This window comes from Ascaphus truei (genome assembly GCF_040206685.1).
Source record: "Ascaphus truei isolate aAscTru1 chromosome 2 unlocalized genomic scaffold, aAscTru1.hap1 SUPER_2_unloc_3, whole genome shotgun sequence".
Classification (NCBI taxonomy): Eukaryota; Metazoa; Chordata; class Amphibia; order Anura; family Ascaphidae; genus Ascaphus; species Ascaphus truei.
The window spans coordinates 504,094-531,252 of NW_027453817.1; the positions used below are offsets into that span (position 1 = coordinate 504,094).

Below are 27,159 nucleotides of genomic sequence, written 5' to 3' on the forward strand. Positions count from 1 at the left end.
AGGTGGAAACGGGACCGGTCAGACACTGACACCGCTCCCATCCCCGCTGCACCTGTGTGTAGGACAGAGATAGGTGGGAACGAGACCGGTCAGACACTGACACCGCTCCCACCCCCGCTGCACCTGTGTGTAGGACAGAGAGGTGGGAACGGGACCAGTCAGACACTGACACCGCTCCCACCCCCGCTGCACCTGTGTGTAGGACAGAGATAGGTGGGTACACAGGGATAGGTGGGTAAGAGGCGTATCCTCCCAGCCCTGCAGATAGGGACGGGGAGAGGGAGTTACCCCTTACACAGGGATAGGTGGGTAAGGGGCGTATCCTCCCAGCCCTGTAGATAGGGACGGGGGGAGTGAGTTATCCCTTACACAGGGATAGGTGGGTAAGGGGCGTATCCTCCCAGCCCTGCAGATAGGGATTGGGAGAGTGAGTTACCCCTTACACAGGGATAGGTGGGTAAGGGGCGTATCCTCCCAGCCCTGCAGATAGGGACTGGGAGAGTGAGTTATCCCTTACACAGGGATAGGTGGGTAAGAGGCGTATCCTCCCAGCCCTGCAGATAGGGACTGGGGAGTGAGTTATCCCTTACACGGGGATAGGTGGGTAAGAGGCGTATCCTCCCAGCCCTGCAGATAGGGACTGGGAGAGTGAGTTACCCCTTACACAGGGATAGGTGGGTAAGGGACGTATCCTCCCAGCCCTGCAGATAGGGACTGGGAGAGTGAGTTACCCCTTACACAGGGATAGGTGGGTAAGGGGCGTATCCTCCCAGCCCTGCAGATAGGGACTGGGAGAGTGAGTTATCCCTTACACAGGGATAGGTGGGTAAGGAGGGTATCCTCCCAGCCCTGCAGATAGGGACTGGGAGAGTGAGTTACCCCTTACACAGGGATAGGTGGGTAAGGGACGTATCCTCCCAGCCCTGCAGATAGGGACTGGGAGAGTGAGTTACCCCTTACACAGGGATAGGTGGGTAAGGGGCGTATCCTCCCAGCCCTGCAGATAGGGATTGGGAGAGTGAGTTACCCCTTACACAGGGATAGGTGGGTAAGGAGGGTATCCTCCCAGCCCTGCAGATAGGGACAGGGAGAGTGAGTTATCCCTTACACAGGGATAGGTGGGTAAGGGGCGTATCCTCCCAGCCCTGCAGATAGGGACGGGGGGAGTGAGTTATCCTTTACACAGGGATAGGTGGGTAAGGGGCGTATCCTCCCAGCCCTGCAGATAGGGACAGGGGGAGTGAGTTACCCCTTACACAGGGATAGGTGGGTAAGGGGCGTATCCCCCCAGCCCTGCAGATAGGGACTGGGAGAGTGAGTTATCCCTTACACAGGGATAGGTGGGTAAGGGACGTATCCTCCCAGCCCTGCAGATAGGGACTGGGAGAGTGAGTTATCCCTTACACAGGGATAGGTGGGTAAGGGACGTATCCTCCCAGCCCTGCAGATAGGGACTGGGAGAGTGAGTTACCCCTTACACAGGGATAGGTGGGTAAGGGGCGTATCCTCCCAGCCCTGCAGATAGGGACTGGGAGAGTGAGTTATCCCTTACACAGGGATAGGTGGGTAAGGGGCGTATCCTCCCAGCCCTGCAGATAGGGACTGGGAGAGTGAGTTATCCCTTACACAGGGATAGGTGGGTAAGGGGCGTATCCTCCCAGCCCTGCAGATTGGGACTGGGAGAGTGAGTTACCCCTTACACAGGGATAGGTGGGTAAGGGGCGTATCCTCCCAGCCCTGCAGATAGGGACAGGGAGAGTGAGTTATCCCTTACACAGGGATAGGTGGGTAAGGGGCGTATCCTCCCAGCCCTGCAGGTAGGGACTGGGAGAGTGAGTTACCCCTTACACAGGGATAGGTGGGTAAGGGGCGTATCCTCCCAGCCCTGCAGATAGGGACTGGGGGAGTGAGTTCTCCCTTACACAGGGATAGGTGGGTAAGGGGCGTATCCTCCCAGCCCTGCAGATAGGGACTGGGAGAGTGAGTTACCCCTTACACAGGGATAGGTGGGTAAGGGGCGTATCCCCCCAGCCCTGCAGATAGGGACAGGGAGAGTGAGTTACCCCTTACACAGGGATAGGTGGGTAAGAGGCGTATCCTCCCAGCCCTGCAGATAGGGACTGGGAGAGTGAGTTATCCCTTACACAGGGATAGGTGGGTAAGGGGCGTATCCTCCCAGCCCTGCAGATAGGGACTGGGAGAGTGAGTTATCCCTTACACAGGGATAGGTGGGTAAGGGGCGTATCCCCCCTGTCCTGCAGATAGGGACTGGGAGAGTGAGTTACCCCTTACACAGGGATAGGTGGGTAAGGGGCGTATCCTCCCAGCCCTGCAGATAGGGACTGGGAGAGTGAGTTACCCCTTACACAGGGATAGGTGGGTAAGGGACGTATCCTCCCAGCCCTGCAGATAGGGACTGGGAGAGTGAGTTACCCCTTACAGAGGGATAGGTGGGTAAGGGGCGTATCCTCCCAGCCCTGCAGATAGGGACAGGGACAGTGAGTTACCCCTTACACAGGGATAGGTGGGTAAGGGGCATATCCTCCCAGCCCTGCAGATAGGGACAGGGGGAGTGAGTTATCCCTTACACATGGATAGGTGGGTAAGGGGCATATCCTCCCAGCCCTGCAGATAGGGACAGGGGGAGTGAGTTACCCCTTACACAGGGATAGGTGGGTAAGGGGCGTATCCTCCCAGCCCTGCAGATAGGGACAGGGAGAGTGAGTTACCCCTTACACAGGGATAGGTGGGTGAGGGGTGTATCCTCCCAGCCCTGCAGATAGGGACTGGGAGAGTGAGTTATCCCTTACACAGGGATAGGTGGGTAAGGGGCGTATCCTCCCAGCCCTGCAGATAGGGACAGGGAGAGTGAGTTACCCCTTACACAGGGATAGGTGGGTAAGGGGCGTATCCTCCCAGCCCTGCAGATAGGGACTGGGGGAGTGAGTTACCCCTTACACAGGGATAGGTGGGTAAGAGGCGTATCTTCCCTGCCCTGCAGATAGGGACTGGGGAGTGAGTTATCCCTTACACAGGGATAGGTGGGTAAGGGGCGTATCCTCCCAGCCCTGCAGATAGGGACTGGGGGAGTGAGTTACCCCTTACACAGGGATAGGTGGGTAAGGGACGTATCCTACCAGCCCTGCAGATAGGGACTGGGAGAGTGAGTTACCCCTTACAGAGGGATAGGTGGGTAAGGGGCGTATCCTCCCAGCCCTGCAGATAGGGACAGGGACAGTGAGTTACCCCTTACACAGGGATAGGTGGGTAAGGGGCATATCCTCCCAGCCCTGCAGATAGGGACAGGGGGAGTGAGTTATCCCTTACACATGGATAGGTGGGTAAGGGGCATATCCTCCCAGCCCTGCAGATAGGGACAGGGGGAGTGAGTTACCCCTTACACAGGGATAGGTGGGTAAGGGGCGTATCCTCCCAGCCCTGCAGATAGGGACAGGGAGAGTGAGTTACCCCTTACACAGGGATAGGTGGGTGAGGGGTGTATCCTCCCAGCCCTGCAGATAGGGACTGGGAGAGTGAGTTATCCCTTACACAGGGATAGGTGGGTAAGGGGCGTATCCTCCCAGCCCTGCAGATAGGGACTGGGAGAGTGAGTTATCTCTTACACAGGGATAGGTGGGTAAGGGGCGTATCCTCCCAGCCCTGCAGATAGGGACAGGGAGAGTGAGTTATCCCTTACACATGGATAGGTGGGTAAGGGGCGTATCCTCCCAGCCCTGCAGATAGGGACAGGGAGAGTGAGTTATCCCTTACACATGGATAGGTGGGTAAGGGGCGTATCCTCCCAGCCCTGCAGATAGGGACAGGGGGAGTGAGTTACCCCTTACACAGGGATAGGTGGGTAAGGGGCGTATCCTCCCAGCCCTGCAGATAGGGACAGGGGGAGTGAGTTACCCCTTACACAGGGATAGGTGGGTAAGGTGCGTATCCTCCCAGCCCTGCAGATAGGGACAGGGAAAGTGAGTTATCCCTTACACAGGGATAGGTGGGTAAGGGGCGTATCCTCCCAGCCCTGCAGATAGGGACAGGGAGAGTGAGTTATCCCTTACACAGGGATAGGTGGGTAAGGGGTGTATCCTCCCAGCCCTGCAGATAGGGACTGGGGGAGTGAGTTATCCCTTACACAGGGATAGGTGGGTAAGGGGCGTATCCTCCCAGCCCTGCAGATAGGGACTGGGAGAGTGAGTTATCCCTTACACAGGGATAGGTGGGTAAGGGGCGTATCCTCCCAGCCCTGCAGATAGGGACTGGGAGAGGGAGTTATCCCTTTCACAGGGATAGGTGCGTAAGGGGCGTATCCTCCCAGCCCTGCAGATAGGGACTGGGAGAGTGAGTTACCCCTTACACAGGGATAGGTGGGTAAGGGGCGTATCCTCCCAGCCCTGCAGATAGGGACTGGGAGAGTGAGTTATCCCTTACACAGGGATAGGTGGGTAAGGGGCGTATCCTCCCAGCCCTGCAGATAGGGACTGGGACAGTGAGTTACCCCTTACACAGGGATAGGTGGGTAAGAGGCGTATCCCCCCAGCCCTGCAGATAGGGACGGGGAGAGTGAGTTATCCCTTACACAGGGATAGGTGGGTAAGGGGTGTATCCCCCCAGCCCTGCAGATAGGGACTGGGAGAGGGAGTTACCCCTTACACAGGGATAGGTGGGTAAGGGGCGTATCCTCCCATCCCTGCAGATAGGGACTGGGAGAGTGAGTTACCCCTTACACAGGGATAGGTGGGTAAGGGGCGTATCCTCCCAGCCCTGCAGATAGGGACTGGGAGAGTGAGTTACCCCTTACACAGGGATAGGATGATTGTTTTTTTGTGTTTCCCTACACTGTTTTGTTTAAAGCTACGAGCTGAATAAAAGCCGGGGTTCATTTTCCCCATATATGTCTCCCGGGTTGTACCTCTGCCCGTGTCTCTTACACAGAGATAATACCTGTAGCACAAGGGACCCAGCACAACATCTTACCTGCAATATCCAGATCAACTTTATAGTGGATCAAGTGGGTGTGCAGGTTCCCCAGGACGTGACTGTAGACTTTGCTGCCATATTGGAGGCCCTCCTGCGTGAAGAACGTGGCATGGATGTATCCCGTGGCATGGATCTTAACCTCCACGACCCCATTCTGGTAGAAGATGAAGTCCCAAATGTAGTCATAGTTGTAGACAGTAGAGGTGGTCCTCACCACCAGAACGTGGTTCTCCACCCCAGCGAAGAAGTTGTACCCACCTTTGTAGTTGCTGTTAAAATGACGGCGTAAGGGCATTCCAGTGGGCAGCTCAAAGATGCACAAGGCGTTCTTGTAGTGAATCGGCTTGTCTGTGTCGTAAAAGTGGTAGATATCATGGTAAGTGGCCACCTCAGGGCAGTCGATGCCTTTGGCCAACTCATAGTCAACTGAACCCATGCCCCACCCAGAGTCAATGTATTTGGTCTGCATAGCAGCTGGGGTGTTCCCACCGTAAAAGGCGATGGCCTCCTGGATGCTCACCTCATAGGCTATCCTTTCATTGTTATATTGTATGTCAAAGAGCTGCATGCCGGTGGACGTGCGCACCCGGTACGCAAAGCTCCAGCCGGCATACTCCACATAGTTGCCCAAAACTCTGTAGCGCTTACCCTGTGGCTCACACACCTTTGGTCCATGAATGTCAGTCTTGGTCTTGTATTCTCCACGGGGGATGAAAGTGGAATAGTGGTCACTCTCCACATACTCTGGCAGACGGATCTTCGTCAATTCGTTCCTCGCATACTTTTGCACCAACTCCTCCATGCTATCAAAATACTGCCCGTTGTACCACACCTTTTCTACAGCCCACTCCCTGGGGTTAAGGGAGCGGTGGTTTAATAGGAGCTCAAAACCAATGGGGTGGATGAAGTATCCTTCCACAAATCGCTGCAGCATGATCCACGTCCTGCGTTCCCCAGACTTCAAGCCCCGTGGAGCAATGTCGGTGAAGGTGAGACAGCGGCTCGTGCAGTTGTAAAAGGAAAACCCGGACGTCTCCAGCAGTATGTGGTTGACCTCCTTTAGGACCTCCTGCAGCTTCTGGTAGATATTTTCATACTCCATATAAGTCATAGGCCTTGACTCAAAGCTGATCTTCTTGTTTCCCTTCAAGGCATATGGCTTGTAATAATATGGGAAAGGCAGTGGACCTACAATGTATTCAGTGACATTAGGTTGGGGCTGGTCGCCAAAGATAACCACCACTCTCGCCTCTCGTTGGGGCTTGGCACCATTTTTATCCAAGAAATTGAGTACATGACGCTTTTTGGGCGTGTTTAATTCCATCATGAAGATGGAGTTTTTGCCAAATGTTTGCCGCGTGGAGACCAACTTGAGGTGTTCCTGCTCCATTAGGAAGCTCCATATGGATGTCATCTCACTAGGTGTCAAGTCGGCGAAGACAGATGCCTTGTACCGACCCCTGGAAGGAGACTGTGTGGAGGAGGAAGCCATTCCAACACAAAGGAAGGTTGTCATCCAGACAAGACTACTGGCCCACATTATAAAGATGCCTATGAAATAGAAAGAGAAATAAAGTTATAATGCAGTGTGTGTGTGTGTGTGTATAGAGGAGATCTGCAGTGTGTGTGTGTACATATAGAGGAGATCTGCAGTGTGTGTGTATAGAGGAGATCTGCAGTGTGTGTATATATATAGAGGAGATCTGCAGTGTGTGTGTGTTGTGATACCATCACTATCCTCTAGGTGCTGGAACAGTGCAGTAAAGTGTGCTTCCCAGTCCACCGAGAGTTAATTTCCCTAAGGAGAAGCCAGCAGCAGCTGCTAACTAATGGAGCTAATAAGCCTGGTCTGAGTGAACAAGGAAGTGGTTTTAAAGACAGACTACTGTTCCTCAGAGAAGGGGGGACAGGGAAGAATTCTCCCCAGCTGTGGAAGCTGGCACAGCCCCTTAGACCTGCTGGACGGTGGTCATTGAGTCTACTGGGACTGCCTGGGTTTTAATCCTAGAGAGAAGGAAGGAAGGATGACAGACCGTGCTGAAGCAGGAATGTTCTGTCCTTGACAGTAGACGCTTATATTTCGCCTTGGTTCATCATTGACAATTGGTGATTCTAATCCCCTTAAGGGAGAAAACCTGGACCCAAATTGAGATCTTTGTGCTTCCACATTTCTCTCAGATCTTTTAGTATTAGTTGAAGCCACCACATGTGTGGTTGGTTTGGGATTAAATATTTTCTCATTTGGTTGATTTCCCTAAGGATCCTTCTTTCTAGTGTCCATGGACAAACACTGGAAAATTCTTAAATGTGACAACATTCTTAATAAAATTCTCCCAGACCATTCAAAGATAGCTCACCGTAAAGCAAATGCACTAAAAACATTGCTGGCACCCGCACTGTTAAACAATAAATTGAGTGCAGATGATGCAAATACTATTACCTGGACCCAAGAAGTTTAACGGTAACAGGGATAGAACATGTTAAATTAGGGGTTAAGGGAGGTGATCGTTTTCTTAAATTGCGACAAGGTGAGACTTTCTGGATACACCAATTAGGGACTCTCTCCCCTAAGGGTCTCAATGAAGGGATTGATCTGGCCTCTTTTTTATGATTAAACTAATATTCACATGGTCTTTTAGTACAGGCTGTATTATGTAATCAATCTAATACAGTGGTATATATATTTATTTCTATTCTAGCTATGCATATATATTATAGTATTCAAAAGTTTATTTTGTAATATTACATTTAATATGGTTTATGTCATCCATGTGTGGCTTTAGGTTAAGTTATAATAGATTGTATAGGTTTTTGTACTGATATTATTCTATTTATTGGCTTCAAACATGTCAGATATTTTTTATGGGGGCTATAGTAGTCCCCCAAAAAGTTATATCACATTATGCCTATAGTATTATGATGCTTTTTAAATTAACTCAGTATGTGTGTATATATATATATATTTTTAATATTGGTTTATTGTTTGCATACATTTATGATACCCCTGCCTTATACATATTTATATGTCTACAGTATTTTCCGTATTTCAGTTCATCATTAAAGCATATTCCTTTAAATTGTATTAATTGCATGTTAAGGCAGAGGTATATAAATGACAGTCCCGCCAACCACAAACCACACCCCTGACGAAGAGGCACACGCCTTGAAACGCGTAGGGTTGTTCTGGTTGGTCAGGACACTGTGTGGGAGGGTGAGAGGCAGGCTCTGTGGAAGAAGGAGAACTCGAGGAGATGCTGATCGAGTAACATCATTCCCCCTGCTCCTCCCGATCTGCTCGTGGTGCCGGAGCTCTAAAACCGGTGACGTCACTGCGTGGGAATGAAGTGACGCAGCAATACAGTGACGCGGCGCCCCACTCTGCAATTGGAGGAACCTGTACCAGCAGGGCAGACCTGACGGACGCGTCAGTGGAGGGGACAGGATCACACAGACGCTACTTATGCTGAGATACCCCAAGAGTGTCCACATTCAGTGCTCTCGTTGCACTGACAATTTGAAATTGCAACTTTTATCTTTTCTTGGCAAGTAAAACCAACATACTGCACTATGAGGTGTGCGCTTTGTTCTTGAATTTCACTACTCCTCAGATTAACCTCGTGGCCGTCACCACTAGCACCACTACTCCTCACATTAACCTCATTGCGGTCACCAAAAGCACCTCTACTCCTCACATTAACCTCATGGCCGTCACCACTAGCACCTCTCCTCCTCACATTAACCTCATGGCTGTCACCACTAGCACCGCTAATCCTCACATTAACCTCATGGCCGTCACCAGTAGCACCGCTAATCCTCACATTAACCTCATGGCCGTCACCACTAGCACCACAAATCCTCACATTAACCTCATGGCCGTCACCACTAGCACCACTACTCCTCACATTAACCTCATGGCTGTCACCACTAGCACCGCTACTCCTCACAGTAACCTCATGGCCGTCACCACTAGCACCGCTAATCCTCACATGAACCTCATGGCCATAACGACTAACACCGCTACTCCTCACATTAACCTCATGGACGTCACCACTAGCACCACTAATCCTCACATTAACTTCATGGCCGTCACCACTAGCACCACTAATCCTCACATTAACCTCATGGCCGTCACCACTGGCACCACTAATCCTCACATTAACCTCATGGTCATCACCACTAGCACCTCTCCTCCTCACATTAACTTCATGGCCGTCACCACTAGCACCACTAATCCTCACATTAACCTCATGGCCGTCACCACTGGCACCACTAATCCTCACATTAACCTCATGGTCATCACCACTAGCACCACTAATCCTCACATTAACCTCATGGCTGTCAACACTAGCACCTCTCCTCCTCACATTAACCTCATGGCCGTCACCACTAGCACCACTAATCCTCACATTAACCTCATGGCCGTCACCACTAGCACCACTAATCCTCACATTAACCTCATGGCTGTCATCACTAGCACCGCTAATCCTCACATGAACCTCATGGCCGTCACCACTAGCACCACAAATCCTCACATTAACCTCATGGCCATAACGACTAACACCACTAATCCTCACATTAACCTCATGGTCACCACCACTAGCACCACTAATCCTCACATTAACCTCATGGCTGTCAACACTAGCACCTCTCCTCCTCACATTAACCTCATGGCCGTCACCACTAGCACCACTAATCCTCACATTAACCTCATGGCCGTCACCACTAGCACCACTAATCCTCACATTAACCTCATGGCTGTCATCACTAGCACCGCTAATCCTCACATGAACCTCATGGCCGTCACCACTAGCACCACAAATCCTCACATTAACCTCATGGCCATAACGACTAACACCACTAATCCTCACATTAACCTCATGGTCATCACCACTAGCACCACTAATCCTCACATTAACCTCATGGTTGTCAACACTAGCACCTCTCCTCCTCACATTAACCTCATGGCCGTCACCACTAGCACCACTAATCCTCACATGAACCTCATGGCCGTCACCACTAGCATCACTAATCCTCACATTAACCTCATGGCCATCACCACTAACACCACTAATCCTCACATTAACCTCATGGTCATCACCACTAGCACCACTAATCCTCACATTAACCTCATGGCGGTCACCACTAGCACCACTAATCCTCACATTAACCTCATGGCCGTCACCACTAGCACCACTAATCCTCACATTAACCTCATGGCCGTCACCACTAGCACCGCTACTCCTCACATTAACCTCATGGCCATTACCACTAGCACCTCTAATCCTCACATTAACCTCATGGCCATCACCACTAGCACCGCTAATCCTCACATTAACCTCATGGTCATCAACACTAGCACCACTAATCCTCACATTAACCTCATGGACGTCACCACTAGCACCACTAATTCTCACATGAACCTCATGGCCGTCACCACTAGCACCGCTAATCCTCACATTAACCTCATGGTCATCAACACTAGCACCACTAATCCTCACATTAACCTCATGGACGTCACCACTAGCACCACTAATCCTCACATTAACCTCATGGCCGTCACCACTAGCACCACTAATCCTCACATTAACCTCATGGCCGTCACCACTAGCACCTCTAATCCTCACATTAACCTCATGGCCGTCACCACTAGCACCACTAATCCTCACATTAACCTCATGCCGTCATCACTAGCACAGCTACTCCTCACATTAACCTCATGGTCATCACCACTAGCACCACTAATCCTCACATTAACCTCATGGCCTTCACCACTAGCACCTCTAATCCTCACATTAAACTCATGGCCGTCACCACTAGCACCACTACTCCTCACATTAACCTCATGGCCATCACCACTAGCACCACTAATCCTCACATTAACCTCATGGCCGTCACCACTAGCACCTCTCCTCCTCACATTAACCTCATGGCCGTCACCACTAGCACCACTACTCCTCACATTAACCTCATGGCCATCACCACTAGCACCACTAATCCTCACATTAACTTCATGGCCGTCACCACTAGCACTACTAATCCTCACATTAACCTCATGGCCGTCACCACTGGCACCATTAATCCTCACATTAACCTCATGGTCATCACCACTAGCACCTCTCCTCCTCACATTAACTTCATGGCCGTCACCACTAGCACCACTAATCCTCACATTAACCTCATGGCCGTCACCACTGGCACCACTAATCCTCACATTAACCTCATGGTCATCACCACTAGCACCACTAATCCTCACATTAACCTCATGGCTGTCAACACTAGCACCTCTCCTCCTCACATTAACCTCATGGCCGTCACCACTAGCACCACTAATCCTCACATTAACCTCATGGCCGTCACCACTAGCACCACTAATCCTCACATTAACCTCATGGCTGTCATCACTAGCACCGCTAATCCTCACATGAACCTCATGGCCGTCACCACTAGCACCACAAATCCTCACATTAACCTCATGGCCATAACGACTAACACCACTAATCCTCACATTAACCTCATGGTCATCACCACTAGCACCACTAATCCTCACATTAACCTCATGGCTGTCAACACTAGCACCTCTCCTCCTCACATTAACCTCATGGCCGTCACCACTAGCACCACTAATCCTCACATTAACCTCATGGCCGTCATCACTAGCACCGCTAATCCTCACATGAACCTCATGGCCGTCACCACTAGCACCACTAATCCTCACATTAACCTCATGGCCATCACCACTAACACCACTAATCCTCACATTAACCTCATGGTCATCACCACTAGCACCACTAATCCTCACATTAACCTCATGGCGGTCACCACTAGCACCACTAATCCTCACATTAACCTCATGGCCGTCACCACTAGCACCGCTACTCCTCACATTAACCTCATGGCCATTACCACTAGCACCTCTAATCCTCACATTAACCTCATGGCCATCACCACTAGCACCGCTAATCCTCACATTAACCTCATGGCCATCACCACTAACACCACTAATCCTCACATGAACCTCATGGCCGTCACCACTAGCACCGCTAATCCTCACATTAACCTCATGGTCATCAACACTAGCACCACTAATCCTCACATTAACCTCATGGCCATCACCACTAGCGCCACTAATCCTCACATTAACCTCATGGCCGTCACCACTAGCACCACTAATCCTCACATTAACTTCATGGCCGTCACCACTAGCACCACTAATCCTCACATTAACCTCATGGCCGTCACCACTGGCACCATTAATCCTCACATTAACCTCATGGTCATCACCACTAGCACCTCTCCTCCTCACATTAACTTCATGGCCGTCACCACTGGCACCATTAATCCTCACATTAACCTCATGGTCATCACCACTAGCACCACTAATCCTCACATTAACCTCATGGCTGTGACCACTAGCACCTCTCCTCCTCACATTAACTTCATGGCGGTCACCACTAGCACCTCTACTCCTCACATTAACCTCATGGCCGTCACAACTAGCACCTCTCCTCCTCACATTAACCTCATTGCCGTCACCACTAGCACCACTAATCCTCACATTAACCTCATGGCCGTCACCACTGGCACCACTAATCCTCACATTAACCTCATGGTCATCACCACTAGCACCACTAATCCTCACATTAACCTCATGGCTGTCAACACTAGCACCTCTCCTCCTCACATTAACCTCATGGCCGTCACCACTAGCACCACTAATCCTCACATTAACCTCATGGCCGTCACCACTAGCACCACTAATCCTCACATTAACCTCATGGCTGTCATCACTAGCACCGCTAATCCTCACATGAACCTCATGGCCGTCACCACTAGCACCACAAATCCTCACATTAACCTCATGGCCATAACGACTAACACCACTAATCCTCACATTAACCTCATGGTCATCACCACTAGCACCACTAATCCTCACATTAACCTCATGGCTGTCAACACTAGCACCTCTCCTCCTCACATTAACCTCATGGCCGTCACCACTAGCACCACTAATCCTCACATTAACCTCATGGCCGTCATCACTAGCACCGCTAATCCTCACATGAACCTCATGGCCGTCACCACTAGCACCACTAATCCTCACATTAACCTCATGGCCATCACCACTAACACCACTAATCCTCACATTAACCTCATGGTCATCACCACTAGCACCACTAATCCTCACATTAACCTCATGGCGGTCACCACTAGCACCACTAATCCTCACATTAACCTCATGGCCGTCACCACTAGCACCGCTACTCCTCACATTAACCTCATGGCCATTACCACTAGCACCTCTAATCCTCACATTAACCTCATGGCCATCACCACTAGCACCGCTAATCCTCACATTAACCTCATGGCCATCACCACTAACACCACTAATCCTCACATGAACCTCATGGCCGTCACCACTAGCACCGCTAATCCTCACATTAACCTCATGGTCATCAACACTAGCACCACTAATCCTCACATTAACCTCATGGCCATCACCACTAGCACCACTAATCCTCACATTAACCTCATGGCCGTCACCACTAGCACCACTACTCCTCACATTAACCTCATGGCCATCACCACTAGCACCACTAATCCTCACATTAACTTCATGGCCGTCACCACTAGCACCACTAATCCTCACATTAACCTCATGGCCGTCACCACTGGCACCATTAATCCTCACATTAACCTCATGGTCATCACCACTAGCACCTCTCCTCCTCACATTAACTTCATGGCCGTCACCACTAGCACCACTAATCCTCACATTAACCTCATGGCCGTCACCACTGGCACCATTAATCCTCACATTAACCTCATGGTCATCACCACTAGCACCACTAATCCTCACATTAACCTCATGGCTGTGACCACTAGCACCTCTCCTCCTCACATTAACTTCATGGCGGTCACCACTAGCACCTCTACTCCTCACATTAACCTCATGGCCGTCACAACTAGCACCGCTAATCCTCACATTAACCTCATGGCGTCACCACTAGCACCTCTACTCCTCACATTAACCTCATGGCCATAACCACTAGCACCTCTACTCCTCACATTAACCTCATGGCGTCACCACTAGCACCTCTACTCCTCACATTAACCTCATGGCCATAACCACTAGCACCACTAATCCTCACAGTAACCTCATGGCCGTCACCACTAGCACCACTAATCCTCACATTAACCTCATGGCCGTCACCACTAGCACCACTAATCCTCACATTAACCTCATGGCTGTCACAACTAGCACCGCTACTCCTCACAGTAACCTCATGGTCATCACCACTAGCACCACTAATCCTCACATTAACCTAATGGCCGTCACCACTAGCACCGCTACTCCTCACATTAACCTCATGGTCATCACCACTAGCACCTCTCCTCCTCACATTAACTTCATGGCCGTCACCACTAGCAACTCTAATCCTCACATTAACCTCATGGCTGTCACCACTGGCACCCATACTCCTCACATTAACCTCATGGCCGTCACAACTAGCACCTCTCCTCCTCACATTAACCTCATTGCGGTCACCACTAGCATCACTAATCCTCACATTAACCTCATGGCCGTCACCACTAGCACCACTACTCCTCACATTAACCTCAGGGCCATAACCACTTGCACCACTAATCCTCACATTAACCTCATGGCTGTCACCACTAGCACCTCTCCTCCTCACATTAACTTCATGGCCGTCACCACTAGCACCACTAATCCTCTCATTAACCTCATGGCTGTCACCAGTAGCACCGCTAATCCTCACATTAATCTCATGGCCGTCACCACTGGCACCACTACCCCTCACATTAACCTCATGGCCGTCACAACTAGCACCTCTCCTCCTCACATTAACCTCATGGCGGTCACCACTAGCACCACTAATCCTCACATTAACCTCATGGCCATCACCACTAGCACCACTAATCCTAACATTAACCTCATGGCCGTCACCACTAGCACCACTAATCCTCACATTAACCTCATGGCTGTCACCACTAGCACCGCTACTCCTCACAGTAACCTCATGGCGGTCACCACTAGAACCACTAATCCTCACATTAACCTCATGCCCGTCACCACTAGCACCTCTCCTCCTCACATTAAACTAATGGCCGTCACCACTAGCACCACTAATCCTCACATTAACCTCATGGCCATCACCACTAGCACCACTAATCCTCACATTAATCTCATGGCCGTTACCACTAGCACCTCTACTCCTCACATTAACCTCATGGCCATCACCACTAGCACCTCCAATCCTCACATTAGCCTCATGGTCATCACCACAAGCACCGCTACTCCTCACATTAACCCCATGGCCATCACCACTAGCACTGCTACTCCTCACATTAACCTCATGGTCGTCATCACTTGCACCACTAATCCTCACATTAACCTCATGGCCATCACCACTAGCACCTCTCCTCCTCACATTAACTTCATGGCCGTCACCACTAGCACCTCTACTCCTCACATTAACCTCATGGCCGTCAGAACTAGCACCTCTCCTCCTCACATTAACCTCATGGCGGTCACCACTAGCACCTCTCCTCCTCACATTAACCTCATGGCCGTCACCACTAGCACCGCAACTCCTCACATTAACCTCATGGTCATCACCATTAGCACAACTAATCCTCACATTAACCTCATGGTCATCACCACTAGCACCACTAATCCTCACATTAACCTCATGGTCATCACAACTAGCACCACTAATCCTCACATTAACCTCATGGACGTCACCACTAGCACCACTAATTCTCACATTAACCTCATGGCCGTCACCACTAGCACCGCTACTCCTCACATTAACCTCATGGCAGTCATCACTAGCACCACTAATCCTCACATTAACCTCATGGCGTCACCACTAGCACCTCTACTCCTCACATTAACCTCATGGCCATAACCACTAGCACCACTAATCCTCACATTAACCTCATGGCCGTCACCACTAGCACAGCTACTCCTCACATTAACCTCATGGTCATCACCACTAGCACCTCTCCTCCTCACATTAACTTCATGGCCGTCACCACTAGCAACTCTAATCCTCACATTAACCTCATGGCCGTCACCACTGGCACCCATACTCCTCACATTAACCTCATGGCCGTCACAACTAGCACCACTAATCCTCACATTAACCTCATGGCAGTCACCACTAGCACCACTAATCCTCACATTAACCTAATTTCCGTCACCACTAGCACCACTAATCCTTACATTAACCTCATGGCCGTCACCACTAGCACCACTACTCCTCACATTAACCTCAGGGCCATAACCACTTGCACCACTAATCCTCACATTAACCTCATGGCCGTCACCACTGGCACCACTACCCCTCACATTAACCTCATGGCCGTCACCACTAGCACCTCTAATCCTCACATTAACCTCATGGCCGTCACCACTAGCACCTCTCCTCCTCACATTAACCTCATGGCGGTCACCACTAGCACCACTAATCCTCACATTAACCTCATTGCCGTCACCACTAGCACCACTAATCCTCACATTAACCTCATGGCCGTCACCACTAGCACCACTAATCCTCACATTAACCTCATGGCTGTCACCACTAGCACCGCTACTCCTCACAGTAACCTCATGGCTGTCACCAATAGCACCACTAATCCTCACATTAACCTCATGCCCGTCACCACTAGCACCACTAATCCTCACATTAACCTCATTGCCGTCACCACTAGCACCACTAATCCTCACATTAACCTCATGGCCATCACCACTAGCACCACTAATCCTCACATTAATCTCATGGCCGTTACCACTAGCACCACTACTCCTCACATTAACCTCATGGCCATCACCACTAGCACCTCTAATCCTCACATTAGCCTCATGGTCATCACCACTAGCACCACTAATCCTCACATTAACCTCATGGCCGTCACCACTAGCACCTCTAATCCTCACATGAACCTCATGGTCATCACCACTAGCACAACTAATCCTCACATTAACCTCATGGTCATCACCACTAGCACCACTAATCCTCACATTAACCTCATGGCCGTCACCACTAGCACCTCTAATCCTCACATTAACCTTATGGCCGTCACAACTAGCACCTCTCCTCCTCACATTAACCTCATGGCCGTCACCACTAGCACCGCTACTCCTCACATTAACCTCATGGTCATCACCACTAGCACAACTAATCCTCACATTAACCTCATGGTCATCACCAGTAGCACCACTAATCCTCACATTAACCTCATGGTCCTCACCACTAGCACCACTAATCCTCACATTAACCTCATGGCGGTCACCACTAGCACCACTAATCCTCACATTAACCTCATGGCCGTCACCACTAGCACCGCTACTCCTCACATTAACCTCATGGCCATTACCACTAGCACCTCTAATCCTCACATTAACCTCATGGCCATCAACACCAGCACCGCTAATCCTCACATTAACCTCATGGCCATCACCACTAACACCACTAATCCTCACATTAACCTCATGGCCGTCACCACTAGCACCACTAATCCTCACATTAACCTCATGGCCGTCACCACTAGAACCGCTAATCCTCACATTAACCTCATGGCCGTCACCACTAGTACCACTGATCCTCACATTAACCTCATGGCCGTCACCACTAGCACCACTAATCCTCACATTAACCTCATGGCTGTCAACACTAGCACCTCTCCTCCTCACATTAACCTCATGGCCATCACCACTAACACCACTAATCCTCACATTAACCTCATGGCCGTCACCACTAGCACCACTAATCCTCACATTAACCTCATGGCCATCACCACTAGCACCACTAATCCTCACATTAACCTCATGGCCGTCACCACTAGCACCACTAATCCTCACATTAACTTCATGGCCGTCACCACTAGCACCTCTCCTCCTCACATTAACCTCATGGCCGTCACCACTAGCACCACTAATCCTCACATTAACCTCATGGCCGTCACCACTAGCATCACTACTCCTCACATTAACCTCATGGCCGTCACCACTAGCACCACTAATCCTCACATTAACCTCATGGCCGTCACCACTAGCACCACTAATCCTCACATTAACTTCATGGCCGTCACCACTAGCACCTCTCCTCCTCACATTAACTTCATGGCCGTCACCACTAGCACCACTAATCCTCACATTAACCTCATGCCCGTCACCACTAGCACCACTAATCCTCACATTAACCTCATAGCCATCACCACTAGCACCTCTCCTCCTCACATTAACCTCATAGCCATCACCACTAGCACCTCTCCTCCTCACATTAACTTCATGGCCGTCACCACTAGCACCACTAATCCTCACATTAACCTTATGGCCGTCACCACTGGCACCACTAATCCTCACATAACCTCATGGCCGTCACCACTAGCACCACTAATCCTCACATTAACCTCATGGTCATCACCACTAGCACCACTAATCCTCACATTAACCTCATGGACATAACCACTAGCACCACTAATCCTCACATTAACCTCATGGCCATCAACACTAGCACCACTAATCCTCACATTAACCTCATGGCCGTCACCACTAGCACCGCTAATCCTCACATTAACCTCATGGCAGTCACCACTAGCACCGCTAATCCTCACATTAACCTCATGGCCGTCACCACTAGCACCACTAATCCTCACATTAACCTCATTGCCGTCACCACTAGCACCACTACTCCTCACATTAACCTCATGGCCGTCACCACTAGCACCTCTCCTCCTCACATTAACCTCATGGCCGTCACCACTAGCACCGCTAATCCTCACATTAACCTCATGGCCGTCACCACTAGCACCACTAATCCTCACATTAACCTCATGGCGGTCACCACTAGCACCACTACTCCTCACATTAACCTCATGGCCGTCACCACTAGCACCACTAATCCTCACATTAACCTCATGGCGTCACCACTAGCACCACTAATCCTCACATTAACCTAATGGCATCACCACTAGCACCACTAATCCTCACATTAACCTCATGGCCGTCACCACTAGCACCACTAATCCTCACATTAACCTCATGGCCGTCACCACTAGCACCTCTAATACTCACAATAACCTCATGGCCGTCACCACTAGCACCGCTAATCCTCACATTAACCTCATGGCGTCACCACTAGCACCTCTCCTCCTCACATTAACCTCATGGCCATCACCACTAGCACCACTAATCCTCACATTAACCTCATGGCGTCACCACTAGCACCACTAATCCTCACATTAACCTCATGGCCATCACCACTAGCACCACTAATCCTCACATTAACCTCATGGCCGTCACCACTACACCACTACTCCTCACATTAACCTTATGGCGTCACCACTAGCACTACTACTCCTCACATTAGAACCAGCTTCTCCATACCTGTATACTTTATACAGCTTCCTTAGAAAAGATTGAATGAGTCTAGGACAATTAGCCATGACTGTTTCACCGCCGGGACAATTTGCTGTTTCAGTTAATGTAACCTCTTACCCAAAAACCTTCACCCCTCACCCAAAAACCTTAACCCCTCACCCATAAACCTTAACCCCTCACCCATAAACCTTAACCCCTCACCCAAAAACCTTAACCCCTCACCCAAGAACCTTAACCCCTCACCCAAAAACCTTAACCCCTCACCCAAAAACCTTAACCCCTCACCCAAAAACCTTAACCCCTCACCCAAAAACCTTAACCCCTCACCCAAAAACCTTAACCCCTCAGCTTAAAAACCTGAACCCCTTACCCAAAAACCTTAACCCCTTACCTTAGATAAGTCACCTCTTACACCAAGACTCTTAACCACTATTCCTAACGCTCCCGACCCTAACCGCTGCCCGCGTGCTGAAGCAGACTGGTCCCTTTCAGGGTGTAATCCCCCTCATAGTCGCTGTTTTTCCGTATTTACGCCCGGTTTTACTAATGATGGTTTCATACGGACTTTACAGAGGAACAGCGCTCTGCGGACCGGCAAACAGTCTGACCACCTGAAGACATCAGGTAAAGACGGTGAGACCCTGCTACGCATGGGTTTACCACGCAAATACTGAAAGTGAAAAACAAGCATTTGAATAGCAATAGCGATGTATTTATTGTTATATAAAAGTGACAATGCGCTGCGTTTAACCCTTTGCGCACGCCATGGTCCTGAGGTCACGTTGGGCCTGTGCAGGGCGGCACTGTTGCAGTGTGGTGACCTTTGCCCGGTGTAATTTCTCCCTGTGTAATGATTATTATACTGTATCTGATAAGATCAGCCTGCTTCAGCCATCGCTGATATTTTATCTCACCGCGTAATGCTCCTCGCGTTAACCCTTCCCTGCCATTTATTTCACGTTCCAGCTAAACACTATCTGCTCACAGCTCTCTCGGAGACCCGTGCGGGAGCCACGTTTTCCCAAATATCAAACCACTCTATTTCCCACGTGGTCATCCCACGTCTGCTCTGTGTTGGGGTCTATAGGCGCTGACCTCAGATAATGGAGTCAGGAGATGGTATAGGGGGGAGTGGTGGCTCTGCTCCTATAAATGATTACAGGAGAGGTATATGGCGTCTTAACATCCGTAAAGAAGACGTTTAAGATTCCCAAATGATTCCGAGTGTAAAACATAAATCATTAAACATTCATATCCTTAGGCACAGGAGCGATTCCACAGCTCTGCACATGTGAAGAAGAGACCTGTGAGGTTTGGAAAGCTCTGTACACGTGAAGAAGAGACCTGTGAGGTTTGGAAAGTTCTGTACATGTGAAGAAGAGACCTGTGAGGTTTGGGAAGTTCTGTACATGTGAAGAAGAGACCTGTGAGGTTTGTAAGCTCTGTACATGTGAAGAAGAGACCTGTGAGGTTTGGAAAGCTCTGTACACGTGAAGAAGAGACCTGTGAGGTTTGGAAAGTTCTGTACACATGAAGAAGAGACCTGTTAGGTTTGGGAAGTTCTGTACATGTGAAGAAGAGACCTGTGAGGTTTGTAAGCTCTGTACATGTGAAGAAAAGACCTGTGAGGTTTGGAAAGGACTGTACATGTGAAGAAGAGACCTGTGAGGTTAGGAAAGCTCTGTACAGGTGAAGAAGAGACCTGTGAGGTTTGGGAAGTTCTCGACACATGAAGAAGAGACCTGTGAGGTTTGGAAAGCTGTGTACATGTGAAGAGACCTGTGAGGTTTGGGATGCTCTGTACATGTGAAGAAGAGACCTGTGAGGTTTGGAAGCTCTGTACATGTGAAGAAGAGACCTGTGAGGTTTGGGATGCTCTGTACATGTGAAGAAGAGACCTGTGAGGTTTGGAAAACTCTGTACATGTGATGAAGAGACCTGTGAGGTTTGGGAAAGCTCTGTAAATGTGAAGAAGAGACCTGTGAGGCTTGGGAAGCTCTGTACATGTGAAGAAGAGACCTGTGAGGTTAGGAAAGCTCTGTACATGTGATGAAGAGACCTGTGAGGTTTGGGAAAGTTCTGTACATGTGATGAAGAGACCTGTGAGGTTTGGGAAAGTTCTGTACATGTGATGAAGAGACCTGTGAGGTTTGGGAAGCTTTGTACATGTGAGGCACATTCCCAGACTTTAAAAAGTGATTCCTAATTCCATAATATTAAACATATTACTGTCACTACTTCAATGCGGTCCTAGCTGGCATTGTGCCTTTAATCTTACCCCAGAGAGATGCAGTTATCTTACCCCAGATAGATCCAGGGATCTGACCCTGGAGAGATCCATAGATATTACCCCAGAGAGATCCAGAAATCTTACCTCCAGAGAGATCCAGAGATCTTACCTCCAGCGAGATCCAGAGATCTTACCTCCAGCGAGATCCAGAGATCTTACCTCCAGCGAGATCCAGAGATCTTACCTCCAGCGAGATCCAGAGATCTTACCTCCAGCGAGATCCAGAGATCTTACCTCCAGCGAGAGCCAGAGATCTTACCTCCAGCGAGATCCAGAGATCTTACCTCCAGCGAGATCCAGAAATCTTACCTCCAGCGAGATCCAGAGATCTTACCTCCAGCGAGAGCTAGAGATCTTACCTCCAGCGAGAGCCAGAGATCTTACCTCCAGCGAGATCCAGAGATCTTACCTCCAGCGAGATCCAGAGATCTTACCTCCAGCGAGATCCAGAGATCTTACCTCCAGCGAGAGCTAGAGATCTTACCTCCAGCGAGAGCCAGAGATCTTACCTCCAGCGAGATCCAGAGATCTTACCTCCAGCGAGATCCAGAGATCTTACCTCCAGCGAGATCCAGAGATCTTACCTCCAGCGAGATCCAGAGATCTTACCTCCAGCGAGATCCAGAGATCTTACCTCCAGCGAGAGCTAGAGATCTTACCTCCAGCGAGAGCCAGAGATCTTACCTCCAGCGAGATCCAGAGATCTTACCTCCAGCGAGATCCAGAGATCTTACCCATGAAAGATGAATAGCAGACGAGTGGAACACTTACCTGCGCCGGTCTCTCCAACAAGATCAGCCGCCGCTTCTATCTATAGGGTGAGCAGTGTGGGTGTTAATATCTATAGGGTGAGCTGTATGTGTGTGAGCAGTGTGGGTATGATTATCTACAGGGTGAGGCGTGTGTGTCTTCTTTAGTGTGATTAGTGTGGATATGTATATCTATAGGGTGAGCAGTGTGTTTATATCTATAGACTGAGCAATGTGGGTACAGTATGTATGTCTATAGTGTGAGCAATGTGGGAATGTATAAGGTGCGCAGTGTGGTTATGTATGGGGTGAGCGGTGTGGGTATGAACTGTATGCAGGGTAAATGTAGGTATGTATAGGGTGAGCAGTGTATATGTATAGGGTGAGCAGTGTGGCTGTGTATAGGGTGAGCAGTGTGGCTGTGCATAGGTTGAGCAGTGTGGGTGTGTATAGGGTGAGCAGTGTGGGTGTGTATAGGGTGAGCAGTGTGGGTGTGTATAGGGTGAGCAGTGTGGGTGTGTATAGGGTGAGCAGTGTGGGTGTGTATAGGGTGAGCAGTGTGGGTGTGTATAGGGTGAGCAGTGTGGGTGTGTATAGGGTGAGCAGTGTGGGTGTGTATAGGGTGAGCAGTGTGGGTGTGTATAGGGTGAGCAGTGTGGGTGTGTATAGGGTGAGCAGTGTGGCTGTGTATAGGGTGAGCAGTGTGGCTGTGTATAGGGTGAGCAGTGTGGCTGTGTATAGGGTGAGCAGTGTGGGTGTGTATAGGGTGAGCAGTGTGGCTGTGTATAGGGTGAGCAGTGTGGGTATGTATAGGGTGAGCAGTGTGGCTGCGTATAGGGTGAGCAGTGTGGGTGTGCATAGGGTGAGCAGTGTGGCTGTGTATAGGGTGAGCAGTGTGGCTGTGTATAGGGTGAGCAGTGTGGCTGTGTATAGGGTGAGCAGTGTGGCTGTGTATAGGGTGAGCAGTGTGGCTGTGTATAGGGTGAGCAGTGTGGCTGTGTATAGGGTGAGCAGTGTGCGTGTGTATAGGGTGAGCAGTGTGGCTGTGTATAGGGTGAGCAGTGTGGCTGTGTATAGGGTGAGCAGTGTGCGTGTGTATAGGGTGAGCAGTGTGGCTGTGTATAGGGTGAGCAGTGTGGCTGTGTATAGGGTGAGCAGTGTGCGTGTGTATAGGGTGAGCAGTGTGGGTATGTATAGGGTGAGCAGTGTGCGTGTGTATAGGGTGAGCAGTGTGCGTGTGTATAGGGTGAGCAGTGTGGCTGTGTATAGGGTGAGCAGTGTGGCTGTGTATAGGGTGAGCACTGTGGCTGTGTATAGGGTGAGCAGTGTGGCTGTGTATAGGGTGAGCAGTGTGGCTGTGTATAGGGTGAGCAGTGCGGGTGTGTATAGGGTGAGCAGTGTGGCTGTGTATAGGGTGAGCAGTGTGGGTATGTATAGGGTGAGCAGTGTGGGTGTGCATAGGGTGAGCAGTGTGGCTGTGTATAGGGTGAGCAGTGTGGCTGTGTATAGGGTGAGCAGTGTGGGTGTGTATAGGGTGAGCAGTGTGGCTGTGTATAGGGTGAGCAGTGTGGCTGTGTATAGGGTGAGCAGTGTGGCTGTGTATAGGGTGAGCAGTGTGGCTGTGTATAGGGTGATCAGTGTGGCTGCGTATAGGGTGAGCAGTGTGGCTGTGTATAGGGTGAGCAGTGTAGGTGTGCATAGGGTGAGCAGTGTGGGTGTGTATAGGGTGAGTAGTGTGGCTGTGTATAGGGTGAGCAGTGTGGCTGTGTATAGGGTGAGCAGTGTGGCTGTGTATAGGGTGAGCAGTGTGGCGGTGTATAGGGTGAGCAGTGTGGCTGTGTATAGGGTGAGCAGTGTGGCTGTGTATAGGGTGAGCAGTGTGGCTGTGTATAGGGTGACCAATGTGGCTGTGTATAGGGTGAGCAGTGTGGCTGTGTATAGGGTGAGCAGTGTGGCTGTGTATAGGGTGAGCAGTGTGGCTGTGTATAGGGTGAGCAGTGTGGCTGTGTATAGGGTGAGCAGTGTGGCTGTGTATAGGGTGAGCAGTGTGGCTGTGTATAGGGTGAGCAGTGTGGCTGTGTATAGGGTGAGCAGTGTGGCTGTGTATAGGGTGAGCAGTGTGGCTGTGTATAGGGTGAGCAGTGTGCGTGTGTATAGGGTGAGCAGTGTGGCTGTGTATAGGGTGAGCAGTGTGGCTGTGTATAGGGTGAGCAGTGTGGGTATGTATAGGGTGAGCAGTGTGGCTGTGTATAGGGTGAGCAGTGTGGCTGTGTATAGGGTGAGCAGTGTGGCTGTGTATAGGGTGAGCAGTGTGGCTGTGTATAGGGTGAGCAGTGTGGCTGCGTACTGTATGCAGGGTCCTCCGCTCCTCTGTGCCAGACTTACCCCTGCAGGCTCACTGCTCCCCCCCTGCGTGTGTGCGAGTGTGCGAGTGAGCCACCCTGTATCAGTATGCAGTGGTAATTTCGCACAGAGAAGGAGGGAGGGGAGGGAGGGATCCTATCTCTGCTCGGAGGGAGGGGACCTGTAGGTTTGATATAATGACGACATGTCAGGTGCTTAGCCTGCTAGTGTCCTGCGTGGCGTGTGAAACCGCTGACCCCTGGGTCATAGCTGCTGACCCTGTGGGCATTCAGAGGTTGCAAACGGATCACTCACCGCTGAGCTAAATGTCTGCTTCTTATCGCCAGGCAGGAACATGCGCAACGCAAGGTTCTCGCGGCGAAGCATCGGCGTTTAACGCTGGACTGGCGCTGTTATTTTTCTAACCGCCCCACCCATACTGTACGGCGCCTCCTAACCGAAAACATATAGAAAAACAAAAAGCGCGATTCCTGCGCTCCTGCCAATTAGGCTAAAATAAAATGGTAATCTCATGAATAAGGGGTATTTAGTTAAACCCTTAGGCCAAAGCGTTATAAGCCTGCAGCCCCGGCACGGCATAACCGTATGCAGCCCCGTCACGGCATAACCGTATGCAGCCCCGTCACGGCATAACCGTATGCAGCCCCATCACGGCATAACCGTATGCAGCCCCGTCACGGCATAACCGTATGCAGCCCCGTCACGGCATAACCGTATGCAGCCCCGTCACGGCATAACCGTATGCAGCCCCGTCACGGCATAACCGTATGCAGCCCCGTCACGGCATAACCGTATGCAGCCGTGTCACGGCATAACCGTATGCAGCCCCGTCACGGCATAACCGTATGCAGCCCAGTCACGGCATAACAGTATGCCGCCCCGTCACGGCATAACCGTATGCAGCCCCGTCACGGCATAACCGTATGCAGCCCCGTCACGGCATAACCGTATGCAGCCCCGTCACGGCATAACCGTATGCAGCCCCGTCACGGCATAACCGTATGCAGCCCTGTCACGGCATAACCGTATGCAGCCCTGTCACGGCATAACCGTATGCAGCCCCGTCACGGCATAACCGTATGCAGCCCCGTCACGGCATAACCGTATGCAGCCCCGTCACGGCATAACCGTATGCAGCCCCGTCACGGCATAACCGTATGCAGCCCCGGCACGGCATAACCGTATGCAGCCCTGTCACGGCATAACCGTATGCAGCCCTGTCACGGCATAACCGTATGCAGCCCCGTCACGGCATAACCGTATGCAGCCCCGTCACGGCATAACCGTATGCAGCCCCGTCACGGCATAACCGTATGCAGCCCCGTCACGGCATAACCGTATGCAGCCCCGTCACGGCATAACCGTATGCAGCCCCGTCACGGCATAACCGTATGCAGCCCTGTCACGGCATAACCGTATGCAGGTACTTACACTGAATATATGCAATTATTGTCCCATGGACCGTGAGAAAGCCCTGAAGGGGTTAAATAAAGTACATTCTTTTGTGAGTAGTACATCTACACGCTGGTCAAACCAGTACCATACAGTAGTTACCGTACTACAGAGATAAGCTGCGGGTGCACAAATTCCCTGCTGTGAATATAATACAACGTACACATATGTCTCTCTGTCAGCCGTACACATTCACCGGCTCTCGGAGGGTGATGTGCAGACTGGCACTGGGGGGTATATTGTACCTGTACTAAGCGGGGAATTAGTAGGGGCGCTGCCCTGAAGGGAGGAGACAGACACCTCCAAGGAAATACTATGTAAAGCAGATGAGCCAATAAACCTCCCCCCGTGACGTGTCAGTGACACTGTATTAAAATGCCCTCATGGAGTGTGCAGCAAGGCAAGGGATTGGCCTAATATTCGGGGAAGACTGTACTGGTGCAGCCACGAGTATCCGAACACTTGCCCGGGAAAATCTGGGGCAATCTCCCAGTAATGCTGCAACATTCAAACTGCATGGGACTGCCAGGGACCCCCGCTGTGTTACTCCGACGGGCCATTAGTCTGTCTGCAGAAATGTCACAGGAAATGTTGCAGCGTTACTGGAAGATTGTCCCAGATTTTCCCAGCGTTCGGATACTCGTGGCTGCACCAGTACATACCGTATATGTGTGGAAGGCTGTGTCACGGGAGGCACGTATTTACAGCTTTTTACCAGGATCATTCCCTGAGCAAAACAAGATAGAAAAGCAAATTGTCTTGTATTCCATAGAAACAGGCGTCACACACAGTGACTCACAAAATACAAGAGAAGACACACTTACTGGGGCTACACAACTAGACTTAGCCTGAAATGTCCTGGAACTGATATCGGCGTGAAGTTCCTGACGCCGCCGCTGTATCCGCTCCGG

The 27,159-nt window shown here is 50.6% G+C and overlaps 1 protein-coding gene across 1 annotated transcript in view; it reads right to left on the bottom strand.

Moving 5' to 3' along the window:
* The window catches only part of AOC1 (amine oxidase copper containing 1), a 32,145-nt gene extending 9,611 nt beyond the window's left edge, over positions 1 to 22,534 (bottom strand). The window contains exons 1-2 of the mRNA XM_075580481.1: positions 22,455 to 22,534; positions 4,984 to 6,537 (exon numbers count right to left, since the gene is read on the bottom strand). Coding sequence (XP_075436596.1) covers positions 4,984 to 6,526 — 1,543 coding nt within the window. The 5' untranslated portion in view covers positions 6,527 to 6,537; positions 22,455 to 22,534. The remainder of the gene's footprint in view (positions 1 to 4,983; positions 6,538 to 22,454) is intronic.
* Positions 22,535 to 27,159: the final 4,625 nt, after the last annotated feature.